The sequence below is a fragment of the Miniopterus schreibersii genome (genome assembly GCF_964146895.1).
Source record: "Miniopterus schreibersii genome assembly, chromosome: 4".
NCBI classification, from domain to species: Eukaryota; Metazoa; Chordata; class Mammalia; order Chiroptera; family Miniopteridae; genus Miniopterus; species Miniopterus schreibersii.
Window position 1 is genome coordinate 64191457 of NC_138105.1, and position 15784 is coordinate 64207240.

The 15784-nt window shown below is 52.8% G+C and overlaps 2 protein-coding genes and 1 pseudogene across 3 annotated transcripts in view; 2 read left to right on the forward strand and 1 right to left on the reverse strand.

Annotated features, from left to right (window-relative positions):
- The window catches only part of SBNO2 (strawberry notch homolog 2), a 50194-nt gene extending 49808 nt beyond the window's left edge, over positions 1 to 386 (reverse strand). Inside the window, exon 1 of the mRNA XM_081135233.1 lies at positions 328 to 386. The gene's annotated coding sequence lies outside the window, so the exon portion shown is untranslated. The remainder of the gene's footprint in view (positions 1 to 327) is intronic.
- A 7935-nt stretch (positions 387 to 8321) lies between these two features.
- Positions 8322 to 8531, forward strand: LOC308555510 (large ribosomal subunit protein eL39-like pseudogene; annotated as a pseudogene). The gene has a single exon. The product of its transcript is annotated as a large ribosomal subunit protein eL39-like pseudogene (transcript).
- A 3306-nt stretch (positions 8532 to 11837) lies between these two features.
- On the forward strand, positions 11838 to 15206 carry GAMT (guanidinoacetate N-methyltransferase). Its single transcript, XM_081136723.1, has 6 exons — positions 11838 to 12110; positions 12991 to 13136; positions 13297 to 13360; positions 13700 to 13767; positions 13909 to 14019; positions 14563 to 15206. The coding sequence occupies exons 1-6, from the start codon at positions 11930 to 11932 to the stop codon at positions 14701 to 14703; spliced, it is 711 nt and encodes a 236-aa protein (XP_080992849.1). The 5' UTR covers positions 11838 to 11929; the 3' UTR covers positions 14704 to 15206.
- The last annotated feature ends 578 nt before the right edge of the window (positions 15207 to 15784 follow it).

Sequence of the window (15784 nt, forward strand, 5' to 3'; positions counted from 1 at the left end):
TATGGAGTTAGGAGTCACCAAAAAAGTAAAGTTCGGGGTCAGCCAAAAGCGCGGGACAGAGGGTCACCAAGAAGCAACAGAGGATCACCGCCGCGCTGGGTAGCGGCTCGCCGCTACGAAGCGCGTCGGACGGGGGTCAGAGAGCAGCGCAGGGTCGGGGGTCGCGGGAAAGGGCGGGGACAAGCCGCCGCGCTCCCCCGCCCGTGACGACCCCGGAATCCCGGAAACCCTGGCCCGGGGCGCCGGACCTACGCGGGCCTGAGAGCGGGACTCGGGCCCAGCGGGGGCGGCGGAGTTGGGGCGGGGGTCGGGCCGAACGCGCCTCACCTCGTACCCCGACCGGGCCGACTCCGTTCCTCTGAGCTTCGCTGCTCGTTCGCTTCCGGGTTTCTGGCGCCACCTTGTGGACTCGCGCACTTCCGGTCACGCCGCGGGGCGGATGGCGGGGGGGTGGCGGGCGCGGTGCAGCCCTTGGCTCCAAAGCCTGGTGAGGGGTGGGACAGCTTAGGCTCTGAATTTGAATTCCGAACCCGCCGCCTACCGTTGAGACCCTGGCACGTGGCTTACACTTGCGAGCCTCAGTTTCCTCTTCCACAGCATATAGAACCAACCACTGCGACCTCCAGGCCTTTGCGCGGCTGTGCCCTCCCTGGTGCACTGTTACCCCTGACCTTAAGTCACTGGGGTTCTTGTACAACCCAGATCTTGCCTCTAAAGCCCCCTCCTCAGAGACTTCCTTGCAACCATCTGAAATGGCCCCTGACCACCCAGTCATGCCTCCTCCCTTGATTGCCTCCCCATCAACAGTAGTTGGCTCATTAATCTGTCTCCCCATCTGAATGGGAGTTCTAGGGCCCTGGACCCCCCAACACAGAGCCTAGCACTTGGGCGGGTGCGAGGGGGGGTCTGGTAAGTCCCAGGGGCCCCCCAGAGGTAGAGCAGAATCCTCTCATGAGCGTGCAGGGCCAGAGGGATCTGAGTGGCTCCCTGCTGGCTCCTTTCCCATTAAGGCTTCCAGGGGCCTGATGCAGACAGATTTGGGGCACTGACAGAAGAGGGTGGGGCCAGGCCCTGGCATGGAAAGCAGTTTTCCTGTGACTTGAGCCCACCGGACTCACCATGGGGTGGGCTGGCCGGTTCAGGTAGATCCAGTGCAGGAGGAACAACTCCCTCCCCAGCCGGGTTATCAGCAATGGATCTACCTGAACCGGCCAGCCCACCCCATGGTGATACTGGGGCTTTGAAGTTTAAATAGGAGTTTGCCAAACAGACAAGAGTAGAAAGGGTAGTCCAGGCAAAGTATAAAAGCTGTTCAAATGACTGGTCTGGTAAGGGAGAAGATTATGCTTAAAACCTGTTTGCCCTACAAAATTCAGACCAAAGATCCCCTGTGCCCAAACCTACAAGCACAAAAGATTCAGACAGGGAAACTGAGACCCAGAGAGAAGTGATTTATCCAGAGTGAGCATTACTTTGGCAATCTGGGTTGTAACCCTGACTTTGAAACTATTTTTCAGAACTAATGAAAAGAAATCCAGTTGAGCAACAGACACTGAAGATTAAAAAGGGCAAACAAGCCCGGTTGCATTTTCCCAGTTCCGCCCACACACCACCAGCCACACAATTTTCAGGGACCAATGAAGAATGACAATGTGGGGCCTCTTGTTCAAAAAGGGTTCAGAATTTCAAGGCGGTGACAGCAGAGATTAAACCTAATAGGGGCTCCTGACCCCTGAGTGTGGGGCCTGGGTGAAATTTAAGTCACAACACATAAGACCAGCCCTGCTCCCACCATGGCCCTCAGAGACAGGGACTGGTTTACCTGCATTTTGTTGGTGGGGAAACCGAGGTGCAGAACTAAGGTCACCAAGAGTGGTAGGCAGGCGTGGACTTGATCTCTGCCACGTCCACCTTGGGAAACCACGAGGTCTTTACAAGTAATTTTGCCTAAAGTGGGGGCAATTTGCCCAGGCCAGGGTGGGTCCAGCCATCTCAGCATGGAGGAATCTGCCAAGTCTGAGGATGTCTAGGGAATTAGTCAGATTCGGGGATTTCCAGGGAATCGCAAGAGGCAGCCTGGGAGAGCAGAAGGGACACAGTTTTGGAGCTCCAGCCCTAGCCCGGGTGCAGCTGTATTTTCATGCTGTGTGAACCTAGAAAGTTACTTAACCTCTCTGTGTCTCTGTTTCCCCACCTGCAAAATGAGAATGGGGATGATAATAGTAGCTGCTTTTTAAGTTGTTCAAACAGCTAAGTGAGCAGTGCCTAGTATTTAGCTATTAACATGTCTGCAGGTGATGCTTCTGGACTACAGGGTCACCTAAGTGAACATTCACCAATCACTATCTACAGGGGGAACAGTGCTCACACAAGGCCAGAGGTCCCCCCAGACACCGTTACCAGGCTCATGGAAGTAGGGTTGCCAGATAAAACACAAGATGTCCAGTTACATTTGAATTGCAGGTATATGAAAAATAATTTTTTAGTGTATGTCCCAAGCAATGTTTGGGACATACTGACATTAAGGAAGTAGCCTTTGTGTATCTTAAATTCACATCTTCCCAGAGCCAGGGATCAAGGCTGCAACTGATATACATGCCCTTGGCGAGAATCAAACCTGGGACCCTTCAGTCTGAGGGCCAATGCTCTAACCATTGAGCCAAACCAGCTAGGGCAGAGTGCTGTGTTTTTACGGGTGAAATTGGGATACCCAATGTGGGGAGACCACAGACAGAAATGGGGTCCCAGAGCCAGACCAGAGGAGGCTTGGGGGAGCAGCTGCCTCTCTCTGAGCCTCAGTGTCCCTCCTGCTAAAGGGACATAGTCAGAAGGCCCAACACACAGAAAGGAAAAGATGTGCAGTGAGCTTGCAGTGTGGGTCAGCTGTTTTAACTACTTTAAACAGCAGAAAACTTCAGACAGACCCAAAGATCAGGTTCCCTGGGGGCTTCCCTGTGAACCTACGAGATTCTTGGGCTACCCTCAGTTTCTCCATCTGGGAGGTGCCACTGGTTAGACCCCCAGCCTCAGTTTTCCTTCTGAGAAGTGCCACCCTGGAGCTCCCCAACTCCCAGCCTCAGTTTACCTCCTGGGGAGGACTCTAGGGTTATGGTCATCTCGCAGTCAAGGAGACAGAGGCAAACAGAGGGCATGTCCAGGGAGGCGGGACTCTCAGACCTGGGCAGGTGAGACATGGCAGGTGGGCCTGGCCCAAGTGGGGGAGGGGACAGATGAAGCCACTTCCTGTTTCTCCACATTCTGGAAAGCCCCAGGCCTTCCTGATCAGCAGGAGCACCTCCCTCCCAGTTGCTCCCAGGCCTGGGTCCCTCACCACTTCTCCTTTCCACACCCACTTCCCCTTGCTGCCCCCCACCATGGCCAGTGGCTCATTCCTGCCCCCCTCTTCCCAGTCCCCCTCCTCCCCTTCTTTCCTGTCTCTTCTTCCATGCCCCTCTTTTCTCTCCCTCTCTAGTCTCAATCACACCCTTCCCATGGTGCAGAAGAGGAGACAGGCAAGAGCAGCAGGGCTTGCCTAGGTCACACAAGCCATTCTGTGCCCCCTGGCCTCACTCTCCCAGTCACTCTCCTTCTTTCCCTCCCCATCTCTGTCTCTCTCTCTCCATCTCTGTCTGTCAGTTTGTTCAAACCTCTATCTCTGTCTTTGGCTAGCCACCCTCCCCTCCTCTAACCAAGCCTGCCCCACCTGGTTCAGCCACCACACCCTCCCTGTATCCTGGCCCACCTGCCACATGCCCCAGGTGTCCTCAGATGGCTCTGGCTGGCAGGTTGCAGCTCTCTTGGCACCGTCGTGGCCGGGCCCGAGCCCCTAGCAGGATCTTGCCAGGCCTGGCCAAGGCTGCCTCTGAGCCAGGACAACTTCAGAGAACAGCGAACCCAAACCCATCTGACAAGTTTGAGATCCACCCCAGACAGGCCTTACTGCCTCTGCCTGAGGCTGGGGCACTCAGACTGCAGGAGGTTAAATGTGACACCTGACAGAGCACCCCCCAGGCTGGGTCAGGGCTGGGCCCTGAGGGTGGGGAGCAGGCAGGAAAGAAGAAAGATCAGCTGTCCACCAGTCAAGCCCAGAGGAGAAGGACTGTTAGGAACAGAGCATAATATGGTTAAAGGCTCTGAGGGGTGAAAGCATCCTGGAGCAGGGCAATAAGACTGGGGAGGAGGTGGTAGGATCATGGGGCCCCAGATGACTAGGGTGAAGCCTTCATCCTTTGGGCAGTAGGGAGCCATGGAAGGTTATGGAGCAATGGAGTGCTATGGTCAGGATGGGGTTGGAGATCACTGGATCTGCCCACATGGGCTGGACAGGGTGAGACTGAGGGGCCACATCTCTGAAGCTCATCTAGTGGCAAGATGGAGGCCATGGAAGTTGACCTGCTGCTTGAAGCCAAGGGAAGCAGTCAGACTTTGAATTTCTTTCTATCAAGGGCCCATTGTGAGCCAGACTGGAGCTGAAGAGTTGAGGGGAAGAAGAGGGAGGACCCTTAGAATGTCCCCTTACTCCAACCCCATGCCAGAGAGGGACTCAGCTGGTTTGGCTTTGTGCCTGAGCAATGGGGAGTTATGGGGGGATTTAGAGCACCAGGGGAGAGGCAGCTAGGGTGTGTGTGTGGGTGTGTGTGCAGGTGATCACAGGAGGAGGTGGTCCAGAAGGTGAGGGAGGCCACACATCATCTGAGAAGCATTCACTGGGTGCCTTTTGGGGCCAGGCCCTAGGAACACAATGGAGAACAGAACCTACTCCATGATGTTCTTGGGCCCCTAGGGAGTGGGACATCCCTGCAGGACAAGACATTGATATGTTGGTCCTTCCATCGATATGTTGGCCAGTCCCTGTAACATGAGTACCAGGTGAGGGTCTGAGAAAGTGAATGGAGCCTCCCCCCTCCCCCAGGCTGTACCCCTACACCACCACCCCAGCACTGACGTCACCTGCACTGGGACTTCCTGAACCTTCACCTTGGATCTGCCCAACCCCACAGGGAAATTCCAGGGCAGCCAGGCTGGGTGACTCACGTCAGGTCCCTATGGCTGTGGAAGAAGCCAGACTTCCCAGCCTCAGTTAGGGTGTCCCCATCACAATCTGCGGAGCAAAGGCCAGAATCTGGGTTCTAACAGGTGAGGAATTGGGGGAGAGTATTGGAGTTGGTCTACAATGTTTTTCCTCCCCTCTTGGTCATCTTTGTGTCCCCAGGGCTGCAAGTATGGCAGGCAGAGTGGAGCTTCCACAGCAGAGCACTGGGGTTAAGACTTGCAGGATCCAAATCCCAGCTCGGCCATCCAGGAGCTGTGTGACTCCAGGCAAGTTACTTAACCTCTCTGTGCCTCCATTTTCCCATCTACAAAATGAATACAACCATAGTAACTCCGTTGGAGGGTTTTTGTGAAAGTTTGGTGAGGACCAGTATGTGTTAAGTGTTTGGAGCAGGACTTGGGATGTGGTGAGGTCTTAATGGTAAAATGTTTAAAGAGGCAAATTCATAGCAACATGATTCATAACAGCCAAGAAGTGCAAACAACCCAAATGTACCTCAGCAGATGAACAGAAAAACACAATGTGTCTACCCACACGGTGGAATATTACTCGGCCATGAAAAGGAGCAAAGTACTGACACTTGCTACAACCTGGATGGACCTTGAACACACAATGCTCAGTGAGAGAAGCCAGACACAAAAGGCCACACAATGTGTGATTCCATTTATATGAAATGTCCAGAACAGGGAGCCCGCAGAGACAGAGAGTGGGTTAGTGGTTATTAGGGACTGGGGAAGAGAATGAGGATGACTGCTGATGGAATGGGGTTTCTTTTTCGGGGTGGTGGGATGTTATGGAACTAGAGGGTGGTGGTGGCTGCACAACATTGTGAATGTAGTAAATGTCACTGAACTGTACACTTTATTATGGTCAATTGTATATGAATTTCATCAAAAAAAGAAAGATAATCAACCCTGGCCATTAAAGAAGTGATAGATGTCACAGCTGGGGCCTCCTCACATCTAATACTAAGGCTGCAGACCCGATAATGTTCAGGTCAGAGTTCTGGTTCTGATCAGCATGCCCCACAGAGAGGTTCCATGGCTATTGACTGTGATCAGGCTTGTGGACAGCAGGGACCCTTGATCTGATGGAATGAGAAAGGGGTCTTGCCCTCAAAACCCATCATCTGGTCTAACTAACGCTGAGACAAACAACAGACAAAACCCAATCGAGGGACATTCTATAAACTACCCAATCAGTCCTCAAGTCTGACCAGATCATCAAAACAAGGAAAGTCTGAGAAACCATCACAGCCCAGAGGCACTTAAGGTGACATGACGACTAAATGTCAGGTGGGGTCCTGATGCAGAAATGGGACATTAAGGGAAAATTAAAGAAATTTGAAAAAACAGGACTTTAGGTAATAATAAGGCATCGATGATAGATGTCACACACTAATATGAGATGTTAGCAGGGGAAAGTGGGTGCCAGGTATTTTGCCATATTTTTTTTGGAACTTTTCTATAAATCTAAAACTAATCCTATTTTTAAAAAACAATCAAAGTAACCTGGAGAATATTATGCTAAGTGAAATAAGCCAGGCAGCAAAAAACAAATATCACATGATCTTACTTATACGTGGAATCTAAAGAACTTAATAAACTGATGAACAGAATAGATTCAATGACATGGAAGCATAGATGAGACTGACGAATGTCAGAGGGATGGAGGAGGGCGGGTGGGTGGAGGGGGAGAGTAACCAAAGAATTTATATGCAGATATGCAAAACCCAAGGACATGGACAATGGTGGGGAGAGGGACTGGGGAGGGGGAAGGGACGGGGTGGAAGGGGTCTTGGGGAGAAAAAGGGACATATGTAATATTTTAAACAAAAATAAAATTTGAAAAAAAATAATCAAAGTATAGGGCCTGACCCATATCCTTCCACCTGATTATTTATTCCATCTGGGCACTCTGCTTCATGGAGGTGAAGCCCCACAGGCCAGCCATCTGCAGCTCCTATCTCCCAAACCCCCTGCATGGGTCTTACCTCCCAAATTGGTTAGAATCTTTTGTTGCAACTCACAGAAACTGAAACTTTTATTTTTCTTTTAATGGGAACTTTTTGCTCATGGAACTGAAAGGTCCAGGGATAGATGTAAATCAGGGTTTTTTCCCCTCAGCATGGCTGACATTTGGGATCAGATGTTTCTTTGTGTTGAGCAGCATCCCTGGCTCCCACCCACTCAATGCCAGGAGAACACCCCATCGTGACAATGACAAATGTTCCCAGACATCGCCCAGTGTTCCCTGGGGGGTACAATCGCCCCTGGTTGAGACACACTTGTCCAGCTGGTTTCAGGCTCCACTGGATCCAGGACCTCCAAGCAGTGCCACAAAGATTCATCCATCTCTTCGTCTCTTGGCTCTGTCATTCTCTCTCTTGACTTTTTACCTCAACAGTCTCATTTGTGGGGACAAAGAGGGTTCCAGCAGCTCCAGCAGCTCAACAGCCCCAGCAGGTCAGCACTTCTTCCTGGAAAAAGCCCATTAAAGTTCAAGGGAAGGTTCTGATTGGCCCAATCTTGATCACATGTTCAATCAATTGTTGTGACCAGGCAGTAGAAAGCCCTAATTGGCTAAGGTGGGCCACATGGTTATATGGAGTTAGCCAACGTAGTGAGTACCCTATGAGGTGAGCCAACGAGGTGTATGCAGTTAGCCAATGAGGTAAGAATCCTCTGGACTGGGTTGGAAGAATGGGGAGTAACCCTGAGCAAAAAGTCTGGGTTGCTCAAAATGTTAAATATAGAATCACCATGTGATCCAGCAGGTCCACTCCTTTCAAATCCAGAGAATTGAAAGCAGGGACTCAAACAGATACTTGCCTGTACACGACTGCTCACAGCAGCCTGATTCACAACGGCCAAAGATGGAAACAACTGCTGTGTTCATGGACAGATGGGCGGGCAAACAAAACATGGTCCATCCACACACTGGAGTATTACTTAGCCTTTATTTATTTTTTATCCTCACGCAAGGATATTTTTTCCATTGCTTTTCACAGAGAGAGGGAGAGAGAGGAAGAGAGAGAAACATCGATGTAAGAGAGACACATCAATTGGTTGCCTCCTGCATGGGCCCCAACTGGGCTGGGGATGGAGCCTGCAACCCAGGTACGTGCCCTTGGCTGGAATCAAACCCACGACCCTTCAGTCGGTGGGTCAACGCTCTAACCACTGAGCCAAAACGGCCAGGGCTATTTAGCCTTTAAAAGGAAGGACATTTGTTCTTTCTCCACCATCGTGGTGTGCACGGTTGGCTCTCCTGTGCCATGTCTTCTCACAAGACTTTCAGGATCAAGAGGTTCCTAGTCAAGAAACAAAAGCAGAATCGGCCCAATCCACAATGGATTCAGATGAAAACTGGTAATAAAATCTGGTACAACTCCAAGAGGAGACATTGAAGAAGAACCATACTGGGTCTGTAAGGAATCACACAGGAGAGATGGCTCACATTTATGCTGTATCCAGGTTGCCTGCAACTTTAAATGACTGAGAAGATCACTACTGTCCGGACAGTTGAACGACTTAATTGTGAAAATTTTGGAAGCGTGCTTTCTCTTTTGATTTTTCCCCCTGCAGTAGTAGGTTGGTTTAGTAATAAATGTGAGACCTTTTAAAAAATAAAAATAAAAAAAATAAGAAGGACATTCTGCCTGGCCAGTGTTGCTCAGTGGTTGATTCGTGGAGGTCATGGTTCAATTTCTGGTCAGGGCACATGCCCGGGTTTCGGGCTCAATCCCCAGTAGGGGGTGTGCAGGAGGGAGTCGATTGATGATTCTCTCTCATCATTGATGTTTCTGTCTTTCTCTCCCTGTTTCTTCTTCTCTCTGAAATCAATTTAAAAAAAAAAAAAAGGAGGAATATTCTGACACCTGCTACAGTGTGAATGAACATAATGCTAAGTGACATAAGCCAGACACAAAAGGACAAATACTTTGTGGTTCCACTCATAGGAGGTCCCTAGAGGAGTCAAGTTCATAGAGACAGAAAATAGATAGTAGGAGCCAGGGGCTGGGGGTGGGGGATAGGGAGTAAGTGTCCAATGGATGGTCACAACGGGTGCACAAAAATGTGTGCTTAATACCACTGAGCCATGCACTAAACAATGGTTAAGATGGTAATTTAAAAAAATGTATGTGTTTATTGATTTTAGAGGGAGAGAGAGAGAAACATCAATTGGCTGCCTCCTGCATGCCTGCCCCTGGGAAACCTGGGCATGTGTCCTGACCAGGGTTCTAACTGGCAACCACTTGGTACATGGGACGACGCTCAACCAACTGAGCCACACCAGTTAGGGCAAGATGGTAAATTTTATGTTATGTGTGTTTTACAATAAAAAGTGTACTAATTAAAATCTCCCCCCACAGTGCCCTGGCCATGATGACCATCTCCCTGAGTGTCCTTCCAGGGCAATCTCTGTGAACAATGGTCCAGCCTACCCACACACCCACACCTGTCACACAGTCTGTGGCACATTCTACATTTCCCCGCCACCCTGCCTTTTCACCTAACATCTGCTGGAGTTTGTTGCATACGAATTCATAAAGGATGTCAGTTCTTGTTGCTAGCAGGCTTTCTTTTGCCAGTTTTGATGAAGCGCGCTGCCACACTAGGGAGGCCCACATTGCCAGGAACTGGGGCCTGGAGACCCACAGCCCGAAAGGAACTGAATGCTGCCAACAACCAATGAATGAACTTGGAAAGGCCCCTTCCCTGGCTAAGCCTTCAGATGAGGCCTCAGCACCAGAGGCACCTTGACTGCAGCCGGTGAGACCTTGAAAGTGCCTGTTTGATAAATCCTGAGGGCACATTGGGTGAAGGAGAGGACCCAGCTGGGCTGCACCTGGATTCCTGGCCCATAAAACTAAGATTATAAATGCCTTGTTTTAGTGGCTACATTTGAGGTGATTTGTTACATAGCAAGTGCTAATGAATACAGCCTCCTTCTCCTGTCTCAGGCAGATATTCTAGGGCATCCCTTGAGTTGGGTGCCACCTGTTTAGTGAGTGCCACCTGTTTACACAGGATGCACAAGGGAGCATCCTGGGCCATTTCCTTTGGGCAGCCCAAGGATGCTGGGATACCGGCCCACAAAGTATCCATCATGGTGCCCATGACAGTGGCTGGTGGTGGGGAAACCAGACCAAATGGACTCATGTGAGGCAAAAAGCAGCATGAGACCAACCCAGGTGTCTGATGGCACCTACTCATCTTACTTCCTCCTGAGATTCTTGTGAAATCAGAGCCATCACATTCAGACTGCATTAGATCCCAATGTGCCCTCAGGATTTATCAAGCAGGCACTTTCTATGCACCAAGCCCATCAGACCGACAATAGAGCCATGAAGAAATAAATACCTTCAGTTAGTGAAATGCCAAGGAGAAGTGCTCAGAGATAAAACCACCTGGGGGGACTTGGGAAGCCTCCCAGAGGAGGTGTGGGCTCAAGCATGAAGCCCACACCAGGTCAGGAGAAAGGAGAAGCTGTCCAGGACAAGGGAAGGGCATGTGCAAAGGCCCAGAAGTAGGAGGGACACAGGAGTGCTCTGCAGATGGTAGGCAGGGGTTGTGGGGAGTAATCTGGAGCTCAGTCAGTCAGTCAGGGCTGTGAGAGATGGACATAGAGGTGCAGGGAAGTGACCAAACTTGAGAACTGTTTAAGAGCCTGCCTGGGCCCTGGTCTGGTAGCTAAGTTGGTTAGAGTGTTGTCTGGATACACCAAGGTTTCAGGTTTGATCCCCAGTCAGGGCACATACAAGAATCAACCAATGAATGGATAAATAAGTGAAACAACAAATCAATGTTTTTCTCTCTCTCCCCTCTTCCTCTGTCTCTCACATCAATAAAGGTATGTTTATTTAAAAAAAAAAAAAAAAGAGGCTGCCTGGGTTCAAACCCTGCGACCTCAGTGTCTCTGGGCCTGTTTTTCCCTGTGTTCAATGGGAAAGCAGGAATGGAGTGTTCAGGCTCATAATTGGTGGCCCGGTGTGCAGAGAGTTGGAAAAGGGAAGTCACATTACAGAGACTGGAGGCCATTGCTTGTGGGTAGGTCCCAGGCAGGCAGAAAGGATGCAGCTGACTCCAAGGAGCTGGCCTGGGATGGGACAAGGCCTCAATTCCATGTCCCTGCAGGGCTGCACTACCCAACTTCCTGGGTATAAGAGACAGCCAACTGCTGGGATCACATTTAGGTCCCCAGAACTGCAAGCCTCTCTCTGCTGGATGAGCGCCCCCATTGGGATCCTGGGATATGAAGTGAGCTCCTGAAAAAGGAGAGGCAGCTTGGCATGTGGTCGAAGTGGGGGCTATCAGGATTCTAATCCTGATTCCTCACCCTCCCACATCCGTGGCCATGAGACTGCTGGCTATACCTATTGGAGCCTCAGTTTACCCATCTGTGGCATGAGGACAATAAAGAACCCACTGCAGCATCTCTGAAGATTGAACGATTTTTTTAAATACCTGAGGCACTTCTAACAGCGCCAGGAAAATCGTTAGATCCTCTCACTCCAGCAAGGGAAGAGGGGCTTTCGGCGGTGGTGACAAATGAGGAAACAGGCAGGAGAATGAAAAGGCGAAGGTAGGGACCCTGAGGTTTCCCTGATGCTGTGCCGGTTTCGCAGACTAGGCGCTGGAGGTTCCGCGAGGAGGTGGAGTCGGCCGAGGTCCGGACCCACGTGGGGCTGTCTTCTGCTCCGCAGCCGCTAGAGGCCACTCGAATCCCCGTTCACGGGTTCCGGCCGGGTCTCATTACGTAACGCCGCGGCCACGCCCCCGCCAGCCGCGTCGCACGCTCCGGCCCAGAAGGCGCTGCAGAGACCAGCTCCCCGCGTCTGGACCGAGTCTGGGGCGTCAGTCCACCTGCAGAATGAGCGTCCCTGCCGCGACCCCCATCTTCGCGCCTGGAGAGAACTGCAGGCCCGCATGGCTGGCGGCACCCGCGTCCTACGATGCGTCGGACTCGTACTTGCAGATCCTGGGCAAGCCAGTGATGGAGCGCTGGGAGACCCCCTACATGCACGCGCTGGCGGTCGCCGCCGCATCCAGAGGTAGCTCCGCGCCCGGCCCCAGGGTAGTCGCTGTGGGTGACCAGACCCGGTGCCAGCCTGCTCTCCGGCTGATGCGCATCGGAGCCTCTCTGTGCCTCTTTCCTAGCCTGGGGAATGGGGCTGCTAATGGGGGAAGACGACGGGGAAATACAAGGGGTGCTGCAGGCACGGGGCATACACCCAGTAGGCGCCCCCTAAGTACCAGAAACTTCCTCTTCAGGAGAAATGAGGCTCCGCGTGCCCGCCTGAGGTCGGGTACAGAGGGTGGCGGCGGGCGGAGGGCGCTGCCCAGGCCCACGTGAGGAGCGCGGAACACCCCACCCACCCCAGCTAAGAATAGCTCCGGGAAAGCTGGGACAGCTGAGGCTGGGAGACAGCTGTGGAGGGGTGAACCTACGCTCCGGTGTTAGGGTCCTAGGAGTGCTCAGGTCCCCCAAGGGCTGGGCCCGTGGCCTGTAGGCCTCCGTCTGTGGTGCAGTGGGTGCCAACCCCCACCCCCACCCCGATTGTTCCAGGCTGTGGTCTGGAATCCTGCTCCCCCCCCCCTTCTCGTGTGAACGTCATCGTGGGAACAGTGGGAGAGGGAGAGAAAAGTAACCAAGAGATAAGCTGCACTGGCGGTACACAGCCAGAACCAAGCTCAAAGTCCAGGGCCTGACCACCCCCCACACACCAAGAACGGACCCAAAAGCCGCTCTGCTCCCTCCCTGGCAGGCCATCCCTTTTTGGCCACTGACCAGAGCCCACGCTGTTCCCTCTCAGGGCCACTGTGTCCCTAGGTCCTCTGTGTTCTCCTGCTCTAGTTTCTCTGTGCCAAGGTGCCGCCCGATCCTCCTCCTCCTGGTAGCCTCCCCAGCCCTTCCCTGCCTTTTGTGTCCAGGGGGCCGGGTCCTGGAGGTGGGCTTCGGCATGGCGATCGCAGCAACCAAGGTGCAGGAAGCCGCCATTGATGAGCACTGGATCATTGAGTGCAATGATGGTGTCTTCCAGCGGCTCCAGGACTGGGCCCAGCGTCAGCCACACAAGGTGCCACCTCTGCCTGCAGGCCCCCCACCCCACTCCTGGGGTGGTCTCAGGCACGGGATGGGGGGGAGTATTCTCCCTTGGGAGTACCCCCTCCTTACAGTGGAGAAGTCCTGGGGACCCCTCTGACCCTCAGCCTTCTCTTTTTCTTCCTTACCCCAAGGTGGTTCCCTTGAAAGGCCTGTGGGAAGAGGTGGCACCCACCTTACCAGATGGTCACTTTGATGGTGAGGGGGCTTTGGGCACTGGGTGAGGGGGAGCCTCTGCCTGAATCTCCTCCTCAGTTGCTGAGGGATCTTCTAAAGAACACATGTGCTAACATGTCACTGGGGCAAGAGAGTCTGGGCAGGGGGCACAGACATACACGAGACCTGGGACTCAGCAGGAGTGTGGTGATACCTAAAGGAACTACTGAATTGCACATGATACCTAGAGGAGGTGGCAGCATAGTGAACTTAGGGTACAGCTGCTGGGGTTCTTGGGCCATCTTTGAGTTCCACTTTCACGTGTAGCCACTGTCCTGGTGCGGCTGCCCCTGACCATGTGGCTTCTGTCCTCCCATGCAGGAATCCTCTACGACACATATCCACTGTCTGAGGAAACCTGGCATACGCACCAGTTCAACTTCATCAGGGTAGGACCACACAGAGGGATGGGGTCTTCAGCCCTCAGCATGGGAGTTCAGCTGGGTGGGGGTATATGCCATCCACATACAGGGTACCCCTCCTTCCACTTGGTTCTCTGATCTCCCTCCCGACCTCTAACCCCCTTCCAGGGCCACGCTTTTCGCCTGCTGAAGCCAGGAGGCATCCTCACCTACTGCAACCTCACCTCCTGGGGGGAGTTGATGAAATCCAAGTACTCCAACATCAGTACCATGTTTGAGGTGCAGCAGCCTAGCTCCCCAGGGCCCCTACCTACCCACCCACCCACCCCAGGCAGGCTGAGGGAGCTGCAGTCACCTTGGACCTGGGAGGGTCCCTTGTCTCTAGGATGCTCTCTTAGGTGGATTCTGTGCTCTGCGTGGAAATCAGGCAAGGTCCCTCCTTCGTGTCTTGAGACACAGGGACTCAGCCCAAGCTCCCCACCTGGCTGAAAGGTCCCGTACCCCTCATTAAGCCCTCCTCCATCCACGGTGCAACTGCTGGTTCCACCACACTTGTAACAGGGCCTTTGACCAAGTTCTTCCCTCTGCCTGCGGGGCACAGTTGGGCAGCCTGGTGATGACCTGTGACAGCCAGGAAGTTGCTGCCCAAGTTTAGACTCCTGGAGATCTCCACTCAGACCTGGGCTTCCATGTCACAGCAGTTGGGCCTGGGTGGGGGCTATTGCAGCCTTTGGGGGCCTTGGCACTAGCAATGCTGTGCAAGGAAGGGTAGGCACCGTGTGTATGAGTGAGGCCCCATAACCTGGTACCTCCCTGTCACAGGAGACGCAGGTACCAGCACTGCTGGAGTCAGGCTTCCGGCGGGAGAACATCCACACGCAAGTGATGGAGCTGGTCCCGCCTGCTGACTGCCGCTACTATGCCTTCCCACAGATGATCACACCCCTGGTCACCAAGCACTAAGTTTGGCAGCCACAAACTCAACCACCTATGCCACACCCCCACTCCCAGTGCCTTCGGGGCGGGGAGCTCAGGCTCTGGCCTCATAGCCCAAGTTCTAGTTGAGGCAGCACCAGCTGTGTGACCATGGCCACCTTCCCTAACCTTGCCAGGGGACCAGTACCAGCCTCCTTCTGGGGTCATAGGGATGAAAATGAATGCTAACACTGGGCTAGGTAATCACCAGCACAACGTAAAGGTATACTTTCACTTACCCCTCCCAATCCTCCAAAAAGAAAAAAGAGATTTGTTGCCTGGCTGGTATGGCTCATTTGGTTGAGTGTTGTCCCATACACCAAGAGGTCACCAATTCCATTTGATTCCTGGTCAGGACATGTACCTGGGGTTGTGGGCTTGAACCCCAGTATGGGGCATGCAGGAGGCAACCGATTGATGTTTCTCTCTCATTGATGTTTCTATCTCTCCTTCTCCCTTCCTCTCTCTAAAACCAATAAAAACATATTTTAAAAAAAGAAAGAAATCTGTTAATGGACCTTCAGGGAGCCAGTGGGCAAGCTATATGCTCCATTGTGTACAAGCCTGTGAACCCTATCTTGCCCAAGGGAGATACTGCCAATCAATCATCTACGGCCCTTTCCCCCAGCTAGCCAGGGCAGCTGCATCTCCCTTCCCTGTGGCTGGCAGTTGGGGTCCAGGGGGTGCAGAACTAGGTCAGGACAGCAAGGAGGGTAGCAGCTCAAGGCCCAGTCCTTAGGCTACTGAAGAGGGTTTCTGGTCCCACCAAGTCAGGCTGAACCTCAAAATAAAGCAAAATCTTTACACCGGGACTCTCACAGGACCCTCAGCTACCTGAGAAGTGCAGTGTCACTTGCTGAGGTCTGACTCTCCAACTGTCTTCTTTCCTCTGTCTCAGTGCCCCCTTCAGTCTCAGTGCAGGGGCAGCCCAGTCCTCACCTGGCTCCATAAATGCTCTGGCTTTCCTTCATGGTGGGGCATGGAGACCAAGTGCAGGGCCCCTAAGAGGGGCTGGTGTGGACTGAGCCATCTGCCTCCAGGGCCTCAGCATCTCTAAGGACTGACCTAG